Source organism: Lolium perenne, chromosome 1 (genome assembly GCF_019359855.2).
Source record: "Lolium perenne isolate Kyuss_39 chromosome 1, Kyuss_2.0, whole genome shotgun sequence".
Taxonomy (NCBI): Eukaryota; Viridiplantae; Streptophyta; class Magnoliopsida; order Poales; family Poaceae; genus Lolium; species Lolium perenne.
The window spans coordinates 27,948,710-27,962,866 of NC_067244.2; the positions used below are offsets into that span (position 1 = coordinate 27,948,710).

Here is a 14,157-nt window from a genome sequence, read left to right on the forward strand (position 1 = left end):
GACATGAAGAAAAAAAATTAGAGAGTGATTATTTGGTCATTCCTGTCTAGACAAAGTGCACCAGATCGAACTTCTTACTAACCAGTAGGAGTTGCCTCTTGCGGTTTAGGCACATTTTTTTTCTCTGCACAACGATATCAATCAATTAAGCAGTTGCATGCATGGTAATATCAATCATTTTTTAGACAGTTGCATGCATATAGTAGAAGATGAGGACCTGTACTGCTGTCCGTCTGCTGTTTACGAAAAGGCCCCTTAGTATGCATCCCTGTGTGACGAATAACAACAAAACATACTCAGCTAATGAGTGGGATTAGAATTTAGCTGTGCAGAAACGGCGAGTCAGAACTATTGAAGGTTAACTAACTAGCTCACCGCTCCCCTGGGACGACATGTTCCTGGAGTTGAAGATGCCTTTATTCTTCACTGTGCTTCCTAAGCAATTGTTTAGTTCTCGATAGTGGCCAAATGCTTGCGAAAAGTTCGCTACTTATAGGCTTGCGCATGGCGAACTAGGTATAAGTTGCATCAAATTAATAGGATGATCATGACATCTCTGGAAAAATTATCATATATTCTACTCAATCTACAGAACATTACTGCATTGATGTGTACATTCTTCCTTCGAGTGCCAATTTCACTGAATCTTCAATTTGACCAAGTTGGCAGAATTACACATAATTAGACAGATAATTATTTGAGCGTGCATTTAGCTTTATTCTTTCTATATAGACCCTAGAGTTCTGCTCCGTGTACATGACAAGTGTCAAGTCATAGGATATACTAGCACAAAACCCGTGCGTTGCAACGGTTGAAGAAGAAAATTAATATGTGCCTATTTCTCTTAAAAAAAGTTTCATTTGTACCATACAAATACAAATATGTTAAGTCCCATCGTTATGTCGACTCTAGATAATGAAAAATATGTTGTATTTGAATTTAGTATTACTATACTTGTTCCATGTTGCAACAATTTTAAATCAGTCATGCTCGGCCAATTCCCCCGCGCTTCGCCTTGTATCGCATGCGTTTCGTGCTAAACAGCTTCTGGTCAGACTCAGATGCGCAGTGGTAGCGCCAGCGCCGCTTCTAGCCAGATGGTGGCACGCGCTGTAGCTAGGGTAGGTCCATACGTTTTACGAAGCAAAATAAAATATTATTACATTAAAAGTATGGCATGTTTATTCACCCATCTACTTATACCCATACCCTTAGTGAGAGAGCCCCAAAATAATTTTCATGCATTCCTTGATGTAAAAATATAATTCGATTCATCTGGCGTGAAGCATTTTCCTTCTTTGAGGAATCAGGACTTGAGCAATCTTCTGACATTTAACGTGTAAAGAGGAAAGAAAGACATCAATGGTGACACTTCATAGTAGTATCTGGTGCATTTCCACAACTATGTGCCTTGTTCTATTTCCTTAAGATCGTCGAGGAGAAGGATCAGTTGATCCCCCTTAGATAAGCCAGAATGGAATTCTTACAGCCGTAACCCCAAGTGAAAATTGCACCGGGTACAAACAACAATAAGCAACGGAGGTGATCTGGGCGACCCTCCACTCCGCCTCTCAATGTGAATATTTCGGCCATCATATTCGTCAATGCTATTGATTTGCAAATCTTTCAGCTCACAACTGGTCTGTAAATTCACCTAATAAATAATCTATTTTAAACAGAAACCTAATAAAACATCCCTGTAGATTGAACATGGCTTACCTGCAATGCAATATCTGCATTGCGTCCTACTGACAGTCACCACCCATATACAAAAAACCGAGCTATCCTTCAGACTTCAGAGTACTGGTATTCATGCAGGGGATGGGCGTGGCCGCCGTAAGCCGCGCAGGGTGCAGCAGGTGGGCGCGCCGTGGGTCATGCCAGAAGCGTTGGCAGTATCACGGCCTCAGAGAGTCGTATCCGCTGGGCCTCCTCGCTTACGTTGCCGATGCCGGGGTACTCACTGCTGCCTGCATCGCCTGCAATATCCGGTTTCAGCCGCGCCATCAAGGCCGGCCGGCCGCAACGTGTTTACCCCGCCTTGCTCTAGATGCAAGCGTCGCAACCAGCCATGCTCGTCCTCACCTCGCACTGTGTCGGCCACATCAGCTTAATGACAGTACACTGTACACGCACATCATCAACGACGGTGGCCGCCTCGCCGCTTCCACGTCCTGAGACATCATAGGCTATCGAGTTCGAGACCAGCAATCCGATTCCACCATGGATTTTGAGGAGCACCCTCCTGAGATGCCTTGATCATTGGAGGGCCAACATGATCTCAATGAACCCGCAACTCCTGTGAGCCCACGGACTGCCACGCACAAACGAACAAAACCACCAACACGCGGAACTTCCTCACGAGCAGCGTCACTGATCCCGGCTCTTCGCGCGCCCAATCTCGTCAATCCCAGCACCAAAGAGCCGACATTATAGGGGATCACCAAGCCCTCGGCGGCGCCACCGTCGTAGCCCTCGACCTTATCCACATAGAAGTTATGCTGCTACTCGATCGTATCCCGTCAGAGAAGTCGATCGATTCACGACTCGCTAGCCAGAAAGGCGTGGGATCAATGACTGTGTTCTCCAGCCGACGGCGGGTGCGAGAAAAAGATCGGGCGCCTTTGCGTTCTCCAAGCGCGGGATCAATGACTTCGCGAGAAAAAGTGGGATCACCGTGGATCAGAAAGAAATCCCGCGCTCGTCCTCACCGCAGGCCGTGTCTACGACATGGCTACCTCAGTGCCCTTTTGGATCCTCGACCCGCTTCGCCGATGGTGACAGCCGCGCCCGGCCGCTTCGACGCACGCAAGCAATCAGGCGTGTATGATTCGCTGATTTCGGTCTTCATCAGGCGGCCTGCGGTGGTTTGACGATTTCGATCACGGTCGTGATCTGATCGTGCTCGTGAGAAATTGTTTGGCAAGGCCAAGAGAGACGAAGGAGGAGCTTTTGTGGAGAAACGAGCGTACAAACCGGACTACATACAGATCGGACAATCGTATCGCAGGAATTTTTTCCAGGCCCACGTTGGAAAGACGAAAAGAACGGCGTATGAAGGGCAAACACTCGCGACGGACGAAACTATACGGACCAAACGGACCAAACCACGGAAACGCTTCGTACTTTATTATTAGGTATAGATATAGAATTTGGACATGTTTAATGTGACGGATGGAGTATTCTATTTGATCTGTGGAGTACTACATCTGTTTATCCGCTCCGTGCAATGAAAAAAGGGTCTTATATTTAGGAACAAATGGAGTATATATATTTAAAAAAATGAATCGACTGTCAAATATTCATGGTCCAAACAGGCTAATTCCCGTGATAGTTCAAATCATGGCTGTATATTAGTGAAAAAGGCATGAAAATGTACTGTTCGGATTTATTTTAGTTTGCTCTCTCTAGAAAATGGCACGAAGTATACTGTTAGATCCACTGAAGGCATGAACGTATACTCCCTCCACCCACCATTAAGTGTATTTTCAACTATTGTGTCAAATCAAGTTTTCAAATTATGAATAATTTTATAGAAAAGAGTAACAGCAAAGTCAGCGTCATAAATGATGTTATCTTTTTTCCTATGAAGTTGATCAGTTTTTTTCAAATAAATTAGGCAAAAGATAAAAATATACTTATTCGCTGACGGAATAAGTGTTATTGTAGGTTGTAGCTAGCATGTAATTCATTGGCTTTGCCATTCAAATTAGTACAAGTCATTCAAGAGTTAATGCTGTAGCTATCTGCCCTGCTAAGTCTAGTCTACTTCTTCTAAATAAACAGCTATCAGTATGCAGATGGTACAACTGTCATGGCGCAATTTTTCTTCTTCGGACTAGCCAGCTAAAGTGTACACTTGTGGTATAGATTGTTCGTCGGTCTTTGTAGCCGGAAAAAGTTTAACTATTTCCATACATCAAGTGGAGTCATTCAAGTACGTCATTGCTGATGATTTGTTAGCACTTAGGTACTTATCAAGTACTCCCTCCATTTTCAAAATTATAATATATTTGATATTTTAATACGGACAATGTATAATCTAAAATAACTTTGCAAAAAAATTTGTTTATCTGACCTAAAAAAGTATGACATAAAATAAGTACTTTTGTCCTTTTTACACTATAATTACTCACACAATGCGTTTTTTGTGGTGAGTCAATATGAATGTAATTATTTGTATAGAAACATAATTTTATGAATGTAACGACGTAAAATTATATTGGGTGCAAAATAACTTTTCCGCACTCCGAGGGTCAAATTTGATTTATAATTTTTTTATCTTATAATAGAAATAGACGGATTCGAAGTAACTTGGTAGTTTGCCACACTTCGACATGCACCTTCGCGGGGTAGACATGACTCCGGATAGCAGAGCTGCATATGTAAATGCTGAAATTAGAGCATCTCCAGTAGCCCGCTCAAGGCGTGATGCCACCCGGTGAAGCCCTAGCATGCGGGATGACCGAAATCGATGGAGGATGTCGTGGAACAGCGGAATGGAAATAACGGCAAAGCCTATAACAGAGGTGACGGTGATGCCGAATCACATAAGTGCTCGAGATGGTGTGCCACAGGAAAACCGAGTCAAACATGAAGTTTGATGTGCATAAATCTATGGATTCTGTTTTGCTAAAGCTTCGGCACATACGTGCTATTGTGGCCTTTGGCCCTTGGCTAATTGCTTTGGGCTTGACCTGTTCAAGTCAGCACGCTAGTTTAGACGCTGGGCAGGGCTTGTATTAGGCCTTGATTAGCTAATGGCCGCGGTATTTTTTTTTTTTTTGAACTTGGGCACTATATTTAATTAAGGCATAAAGTTTTGCTTACAATCATGCTTAAGGGTTTCGACCACACATGGAGGAACACGAGCCAACACCACACACTCACTTAACACATTGTGCCCTTCTCTAGCTAGACCATCAGCTACCCCATTTGTCGTCCTATTTATCTTGGAGATGAGACACTCCTGGAACGAAGCAGTGATGTGCTTGATGTCTCCTACAGAACCTGCAATTAAGGATTTGCTGCACACCGTACTCTTCACCTCATTTATCAGGAATGCATTATCACTCTCAATCTGAAGCGGGCCAGCGTAGATTGGCAAGGTCGCCCTTAAACCATACAACATTCCAAGATCCTCTGATGTCACTGCATTAGGGGAGTGAGGTATTGGGCCCCAAGCGGACATGACTACTTCTCCCAGATCATCCCATAGAATTGCTCCCCAAGCACCTGCACCCTCAGACTCCGAGAAAGATGCATCTGCATTTAATTTTGCCCAACCATGTCTCGGTTTCTTCCAGGTTTTAGCGGGAGTACGTGCTGAATTCTCCTTTTCTGGCATGTGATAATGTGAAATCTGTTTTCCCTTTGTTACATATCATTGTCAGGGGCTGAAGCATGGAGGGCCCGCTCACCTGTGGATCCGCCTCTGATTGTAGCGTCAGCTAAGGGTGGTGATGTTTGGCACGGTAGCAGGGAAGGAGGGACGTAGTTTGGGAAATAAAGGAGAGAAGAAAAATGACCACCCACAGGTGGATTCTCCAGGCGACGCGGGTTTTTCGGTCACCAATTTTATGTAAGATGGAAAGGAAGTTTTGTTTTTGGTTTACCCATACCTTCTCTCCCGTACAATCTTACATAAACCCATTTTGTTTACCCAAAATATGGGTAAGTTGCTGGAGATGTTTTCTTAATGATGACGACAAATAGTATGTCCAGCTGCTACACTGATATTGGTGAGAATATGAGAGTGCTGACTCCATAATTAGTTCCAATTCCTCATATGTGTTTTTCTACTTCATTATTGATTATTTTCCTGTTTAATAATGCATGTGACATGGACGAGCCAACGTTGGACTAGGACAGTCAAGTCCTTCGGTTGAATGTAATTGATATAGATAAATGCCTATTTTTCTACCGTAATCAAGGCAATGATAAGATTGCTCTATCATTGGGAATCTTGGTTGAAGTTTCTACCATGGTGATACTTTCTTGACTTTGAGTTCACTCATTGACATAGGCATCCCCAATGCACCTGCCGAAGATGGTACCCGGGGTTTACTGGAGGTCCACGAGTCAAAGAATATGAAGCCTGGAAGCCCAATTAGTATTAAGGAAAGATTGAATTGTATTATACTTGTAATTTTTACGGGACGGGTCAGAAACCCTCCCGGACTCTGTAACTTGTGTATTACGAATCCCTCGGCTCCGCCTCCTATATAAGGGGGAGTCGAGGGACAAAGAAAGGATCGACTCATTGTTTCACGCAACCCTAGTTTCATAATCGTGGAGCACTTTTCGGCTGAAACCCTCGAGATCTACTTGCCCTCTACTTCCAACTAAACCCTAGTCTACAACTTGTAGGCATTGATAAGTTAATTCCTTGTCAATTGGCGCCGTCTGTGGGGATTCAGCCCACCGCCCGTTGGGAAGGGAGCTTCGAGGCGGCGCCAATTGACAAGGGATTAACTTATCAATGCCTACAAGTTGTAGACTAGGGTTTAGTTGGAAGTAGAGGGCAAGTAGATTTGTCGAGAACCTGGACTATGAACTTCGACGGGTCCAAGAGATTAGAAGGAGCATGAGCAGGTGTGATACTAATATCACCCCAAGGCGACAAGTTGAAATATGTGTTGCGAATGACGTTTCCAAACGCATCCAACAATGAAGCAGAGTATGAAGCACTCATGCACGGGATGAAGATGGAAAAAGCTTGTGGAGCAACTCGACTAAAAATCTTTGGCGACTCGCAGTTGGTGGCTCAATAAGTGATGAATCAATGCGACACAGTCAATGATAGCATGATAGCATATAAAGAGGTATACAATGAGCTCGAGAGGTTATTCGACGGATGCGAAGTAAATCATATCAGCAGGCTCAGCAACGATGAAGCCGATGTTCTCGCAAACATCGGGTCGCAATGCCTCGCAATTCCACCTGGCGTGTTCTGGGAGGAGATAGTCGAGAGATCTACCAAGCCGAAGAAACCACAGAAGAAGGAGAAGGATGAGAAACCCTCGGGGGCTAAAATAGCATCAATGGAAGAAGAAGAGGAACCAGACGTAGTGATGATGGTACAAATTCCTTGGATGCAAGCATACATATCATACATCTTAAGAAAGGAAATACCCGACGATCCAGTTGAAGAAAGGCGAGTTATCAGACGCTCTAAAGCCTTTACTGTGGTCAAAGGGGAGTTATACAAACGAAGTATTTCGGGAGTGTTACAAAGGTGCATCACACCCGAAGAAGGAAGGCTAATATTGAAGGATGTACACGAAGGAGTATGCGGACACCACGCAAGCAGTCGAGATATAGCAGCCAAAGTTTTCAGAGCAGGGTTTTATAGGCTAACAACAATCGAGGATGCAAAGGACATAGTACGCACTTGTGACGCGTGCCAAAGGTTTGCCGCAAAACCACACTCCCCAGCAGCAGAGTTGATGCCAATACCATTGTCATGTCCCTTTGCTCAATGGGGCCTCGATATGGTGGGAAAACTGCACAAGGCCTCGCCAGGAGGATACGAGTATAGGCTCGTAGCTGTCGATAAGTTCACAAAATGGATAGAAGCAAAACCGATAAATTCACCAGATGCAGCATCTGCAATTAAGTTCGTAAAAAACATCGTTTTCCGGTTTGGAGTTCCTCACAGCATAGTCACAGACAATGGCAGCAATTTTACATCCAAGGAATTCAAAGCTTATTGTGCAGAGGTAGGCATCAAACTACACTTTGCATCAGTTGAACACCCGCAAACCAATGGGCAAGTCGAGAAAGAAAACGGTATCATATGCAACGGCATCAAGAAACGTCTGCTCACACAGTTGGAAAAAGCTAGACACACCTGGCCAGAAGAGTTGCCCAATGTTTTATGGTGTATCCGAACAACACCAAATACAGCGACACATGAAACACCGTTTTTTTCTGGTTCACGGGGCTAAGGCAGTATTGCCAATAGAATTAGAGCACGATTCTCCGAGAGTGGCGGAATATAACGAAGAAACTTCACGAAAGGCATTAGAGGACGATGTTGACGCACTCAATGAAGCTCGAGACGAAGTACTATCACGAGTTACCAAGTACCAGCAAGATCTGAAAAATTACCATAGTCGACGTTTGCGACCAAGATCCTTCCAGGTGGGCGACTTAGTTCTTCGGATCCTGCAAACTAGCCATGAGAGACTCGAGTCGCCATGGGTTGGCCCATACATCGTCACAGAAGTAATTGAAGGAGGAGCGTACAGAATAAAGAACAAGAAGACAGGGGTCGCCGAGCCAAATCCCTGGAACGTGGAGCAACTTAAGCGTTTCTACGCTTGAAGTCGAAATATAGTCCTCCCTGTAAACATACAATGTACTGAAACGCCTGCAACTTAGGAGTTTTCAGATGCACTCTTTTCCTTTCAGGGCACCGAGTGGGGCTGAAAGGTTTTTAATGAGGCGGGCTTGCGGTGCTGCAATATAGTAAAAGATATTGGTGATATACATCTTTTTCGTCGACAGGCTCGGGGGCTCACAACCCGCGGCAACAACATATATATGAACTCCCGCAAAATAGTAATTCACCATGGCGTAAAAATAGCTCGAGCACCGGCCAACAAAAGGCTCGGGGGCTTTGCAATATAGATTGTATTTACAATACACATAACCTCATCATCAAGAAAAAATTCGACAAGGATAAGTAAACTTTCAGTTGCTACCTAGTATATCATCTATGTTTACATTTTCGTTGTTTGCAGTGCCAGTTCTATGTTCAGCATAGCTACCGCTCACGAAGAATTCGGCATCTAGCCGAAGCAGTTCATCCATTATCTCTTCTGCTATAGGAGTTACAGCATCATTGATCTTGTCGATGTTTCTCCTCCTCTTCGTCAGTTTGGCTTGGCACTTGGAGACAATTCGAGTCATGTCTAATTTCGGGTAGCAAACTTGAAGCATAATCATGGCAAATCTTGCTCCAGCAGACAGTTGGCCCCGCACAAATTCAAGGATTCGAGGGGCATCCCGAAACTTATCCATCAGAGCAGGAAGAGTTTCTGTCGTTTTGTTGCGCGGAAACATGGTGTTATAAATTAAAGACAATATCCTCGTGTAGAAGTCGAGAAAATGACAGACTTGACTCACGCGATCTTGAAATCTGACGATTTGGCGGGTACGTTCAGGTGTAACCCAGAAATTAGAACCATGCTCCAGCGCAAGCTTGAGAAGCACATTGGATTGAGCTTCAACACGCTGATCTTCGGCAGCAGTATCCAAAAAAGACCCTATTTTCAACGGAAGCATTAGAGAGGAAGAATAGATGGTAATAACATAATATGACCAAGTTCAAAGAAGTATACCCGTCATGTCCAAGCTGGAGTCGTTCATCAGTTGAAGCATATAATTTTCTCGGGAAGCAGCTTCAGCAGCCTCAGCAACCGCAGTCTCCTTCAACGCTATGGCTTCTCGAGCTTGTTGAATAGCAAGTTTTTCCCTTTCAGACGATCTTTGAGACTGTCCCATTATCACAAGAGCTTGCTTTTTCATCGACTGCAGTTGTTGTCGGAGATCGTCCAAGTCTTCATTCTGAGCAGCACTCAAAGAACCTCCAATAAACCCGACAGTGGAGGAGCTTTTCGAGCAAGACGCAGCGGGTAAAGCATCCGAGGAATGAGGCATCACGGTATAGTTGTCAAAAATCAACTGGAAAGAAATATTTCGATATCAATAATTCGGCAACATAGCTTTTCATTGATGAGGTCAGATATTTACATGGCTATTACAAAGGAGGGTTGTCGCCAAAGCTACTACGGCGACAACATCAAAAGAGAAACAAAACAAAAGTAGAGACATGATGGTCTACTTGACCTCTAGCTTCAATGAACTAGGGGCGGGAGTTGGTTTGCATCCGAGGAAGGAGAGGATCTTCTTCGAGTTCGGCTTGGCAGCCTTAATCAAAGACTGCCACCTTTTCGTCTCCATCTTCTTCACATCACCAACCTTCGCCCAGTCAACGTCTTGTTGGCTGTCAGCAACCAATGCGATGGTGCCTTCAACACCAATCTTCAAGCCTTCTTGCCGAAGATCCAACCCAAGATCTTCTTGGGAGTTGAAGCACTTGGCCAGGGCAGCAAAAGTCTTGGGTTCCTCTTTCTTCGCAAAGAAGTAGGGAAAAAGCCGCAACAGACCAGATCTAGCGTCAGCAAGGCCCTGACGTGCCTCGTCTCCATGAATTTCAAGGAGGGAGAGCGCGTCGAGAAGGCGATCACCTTCAGGATTCTCGAGATCAAAATCTTGTCGCGTTTTCCCTAATGAAGCAAAATGAAGCTTGTCAAAAAGCGCGCCAGGAAAAACATGGTGACCCGAAGAAATAGAAATGGTCAGAGTACTTACTAACAAAACGTCGGCTCTGTGACTCCAAGCGAGTGAGGATTTCTTTTTCACGAGCAGACTGCTGAGCTATGTTCTCGCTTAAAGAATTTTCCGCGTCATGAAGTCTTTTTCGAAGATCTTCGACTGCGGCGGCATCTTATTCAGCTTTCTTGCGAGCTTTTCGCTTTGCTCTAACTTAAGAGCAAGAGCATCAGCACGTTTGTTAGCTTCTGCAAGAGTGTCTAGCAAAACAAAGGATAGCAAATGTCACGACAAAATAATGAAGGAGGATCTATTCAATGGAAAGAGGCAAGAAAAAGAATACCTTCAAGGTTCTTAGCATGATCACGGTACCCGACGAATTGGGTACCGAGACGGATAAATTCCTTCATCAAAGGCTAAAAGGGAAAACAGAGAAAGAGAAATCAACATAGGAAGCACAAGTTCGACAGCAAATATAAAAATCAGGGGAGAGTCGAAAAATGCTGAAAAGGTTGCAATATAAATGAAAGGAGGACTTACATCATCCATCGAAGGAGTCGTAGAACCACCAATTAACAGAGTAGGCTCCTTGACTGGCTCGACCCTAGCTCTCTTTGGTGAAGAGGCACGGGGGCTTGCAACTGGAGTCGGATGCTCTATATTTTGCTGAGGAGGCGAGGTCTCATCCGCATTCGGTTGAGCTTCGAAAACAACTAAAGTACGAGACGTACTCGTTCGAGCAGTCCTCGTCGCCACTATAATAAATAAGCGACAATATAAGAAACAACACAGGCAAAATATCGGGTGCAAAAAATGAAAAAGCGACAGAAACTTACGAGCTGACAAGGGCATCTTCATAAGGGTTGAAAGTTGTCCCTTCTTCATTGGGAACAACTTCTTCGGCAGGAGGTTCGCCGGCTTTGGAGGTGCCGGAGTCGGCGACTTCATCCCTTTTTCTTTTTTTCCTTGGAGAAAAAGCTGAGGGGAGGGAGTGTGTCGACTCGGTAGCCTCGGACTCAACTTCTCTTTCAGAGGAAGCCGCGGATTTTTGAGAACCCGCAGCTTCGCTCCCAGGGCGAGAAGTACCCTGGTTGTCATCGGTGACAACAGCCCATTCTTCGATTTCCCCGCCTTCAGGAAGAGGAGGAAGAGAAGCTAGAACTTGATGATTCTACAAGGACAACATATGTTGATAAGAAGTGAGATAAAAGGTGTCAGCAAAATAGTAATCGACAAAGGGAAAAAATAGTAGTCGACAAAATTTACCTCGGGGAGGGCGTTGGCACCGCTATACGGCTCCACGCGATAGGTAGATGGAACGGCGTCTTTTTTGCTAAGTGAGGAGATTCTTCGGACAAGCTTCTCCAAGTCCTTTGCTTCGAGGTCTTTGGAGAGCCGGTCGATATCTTCCTCGCCAGAATACATCCAAAGGGGGTTCTTGCGAGCCTGTAGGGGCTGGACCCTAATCCTAAGGAAGTATGCTGTAATTTGGATACCCGACAGTTCCTTGCCGCGGGTATTTTGAAGCTCGTGGATACGAGACATTAGCGCCTCTGTCACCATTTTCTCTTCTTCGGTGGACTCCGCGTCCCAGGATCGGCGGCGAAGAATTTCGGCACCTCCGTCGAAAGGAGCAATGTTGTACTCCACCGAGTCGGAGCATTCTTCGCACACATACAACCATCTTTTGACCACCCTTGGACGGAGTCGGGGAATTTGACGTCAAAATATTCGACATCAGGGCGAACGCAAATAACAACACCACCTATGTTGTAGGCGATGTTGTGAGAGCCATTGCGGCGGAGGCAGAAGATGCGTTTCCACAGAGCCCAATTAGGACGGACTCCGAGGAAGCACTCGCAAAGAGTGATGAAAATAGAGACATGGAGGATGGAATTGGTAGTCAGCTGATGAAGCTACAACCCATAGACAAAGAGCAGACCGCGGAGAAAATCATGGATGGGAGCAGAGAGGCCGCGGATGAGATGGGTCAATGAAACTAACCCGATATTGGATCGGAGGCTTCGGGTAGCTTTCTTCGCTAGGGAAGCGCAGCGCGTCTTTCTTCTTCATCAACCCAAACTTCTTCATCAGGTTGATGTCCTGATTCGAGATCATGGATCTTTCCCACTCCAGATCTTCCGTCGCCATATTGGATACGGGAGTGCTATGCCTGGTGAGTCTGGTGCGTGGTGGCATTAACAATGGCAGAAACGAGAGTGAAACTTTGGCGGAGCTCAGGAATAGTTGGGTGCAGTAGGAGATTTTGGAGAAGAGAGCAGAGATGAGGCGCAGCGAAAGGAAGGACGGAGGAAAAAGAAGACTTTATATAGGGAATTGGCCAATCGACGCACCGTTGGATGGAATAATTGTGAGATGGATGCTTTACACGTGGCTAAGGGGTAAATGTGTATTTTAACTGTGAAGGAACGGAACAGACGCTAGAGTGCGTGTGCCAGAAAAAGCGCAGGACGTGTGTCCCTGATACGTCTCCAACGTATCGACAATTTCTTATGTTCCATGCTTGTTTTATGATGATACACACATGTTTTATACATATTTTATGTCATATTTATGCATTTTCCGGCACTAACCTATTAACAAGATGCCGAAGAGCCAGTTGCTGTTTTCTGCTGTTTTTGGTTTCAGAAATCCTAGTAAGGAAATATTCTCGGAATTGGACGAAATCAACGCCCAGGGGCCTATTTTTCCACGAAGCTTCCAGAACACCGAAAGGGAACCGAAGTGGGGCGACGAGGCGCCGCCACACTAGGGCGGGGCGGCCCAAGGGGGGCCCGCGCGGCCCTAGCGTGTGGGGCCCCCGTCAGCCCCCCTGACCTACCCTTCCGCCTACATAAGCCTTCGTCGATAATAGTTCCAGTACCGAGAGCCACGATACGGAAAACCTTCCAGAGACGCCGCCGCCGCCAATCCCATCTCGGGGGATTCAGGAGATCGCCTCCGGCACCCTGCCAGAGAGGGGAATCATCTCCCGGAGGAATCTTCACCGCCATGGTCGCCTCCGGGGTGATGTGTGAGTAGTTCACCCCTGGACTATGGGTCCATAGCAGTAGCTAGATGGTCGTCTTCTCCTAATTGTGCTATCATTGATAGATCTTGTGAGCTGCCTAACATGATCAAGATCATCTCTTTGTGATGCTACATGTTGCGTTTGTTGGGATCCGATGAATAGTGAATGCTATGTTATGTTGATTATCAATCTATTATCTATGTGTTGTTCATGATCTTGCATGCTCTCCGTTGCTAGTAGAGGCTCTGGCCAAGTTTTTTGCTTGTAACTCCAAGATGGAGTATTTATGCTCGATAGTGGGTTCATGCCTCCATTAAATCTGGGACAGTGACAGAAAGTTCTAAGGTTGTGGATGTGCTGTTGCCACTAGGGATAAAACATCAATGCTATGTCTAAGGATGTAGTTGTTGATTACATTACGCACCATACTGACACGCGTACAGCACGCGACCGTTGGGAACCCCAAGTGGAAGGTGTGATACGTACAGCAGTAAGTTTCCCTCAGTTAGAAACCAAGGTTTATCGAACCAGTAGGAGTCAAGAAGCACGTTGAAGGTTGATGGTGGCGAGATGTAGTGCGGCGCAACACCAGGGATTCCGGCGCCAACGTGGAACCTACACAACACAAACCAAATACTTTGCCCCAACGAAACAGCGAGGTTGTCAATCTCACCGGCTTGCTGTAACAAAGGATTAGATGTATAGTGTGGATGATGATTGTTTACAGAAACAAGAGAACAAAGTATTGGCAGTAGATTGTATTTCAGTATAGAGAATTGGACCGG

The 14,157-nt window shown here is 45.3% G+C and overlaps 1 protein-coding gene across 1 annotated transcript in view; it reads right to left on the bottom strand.

The window, feature by feature from the left end:
• Positions 1–2,046: 2,046 nt before the first annotated feature.
• Positions 2,047–14,157, bottom strand: part of LOC139831866 (uncharacterized) — a 35,308-nt gene continuing 23,197 nt past the window's right edge. Inside the window, exon 2 of the mRNA XM_071821208.1 lies at positions 2,047–2,174. Coding sequence (XP_071677309.1) covers positions 2,047–2,174 — 128 coding nt within the window. The remainder of the gene's footprint in view (positions 2,175–14,157) is intronic.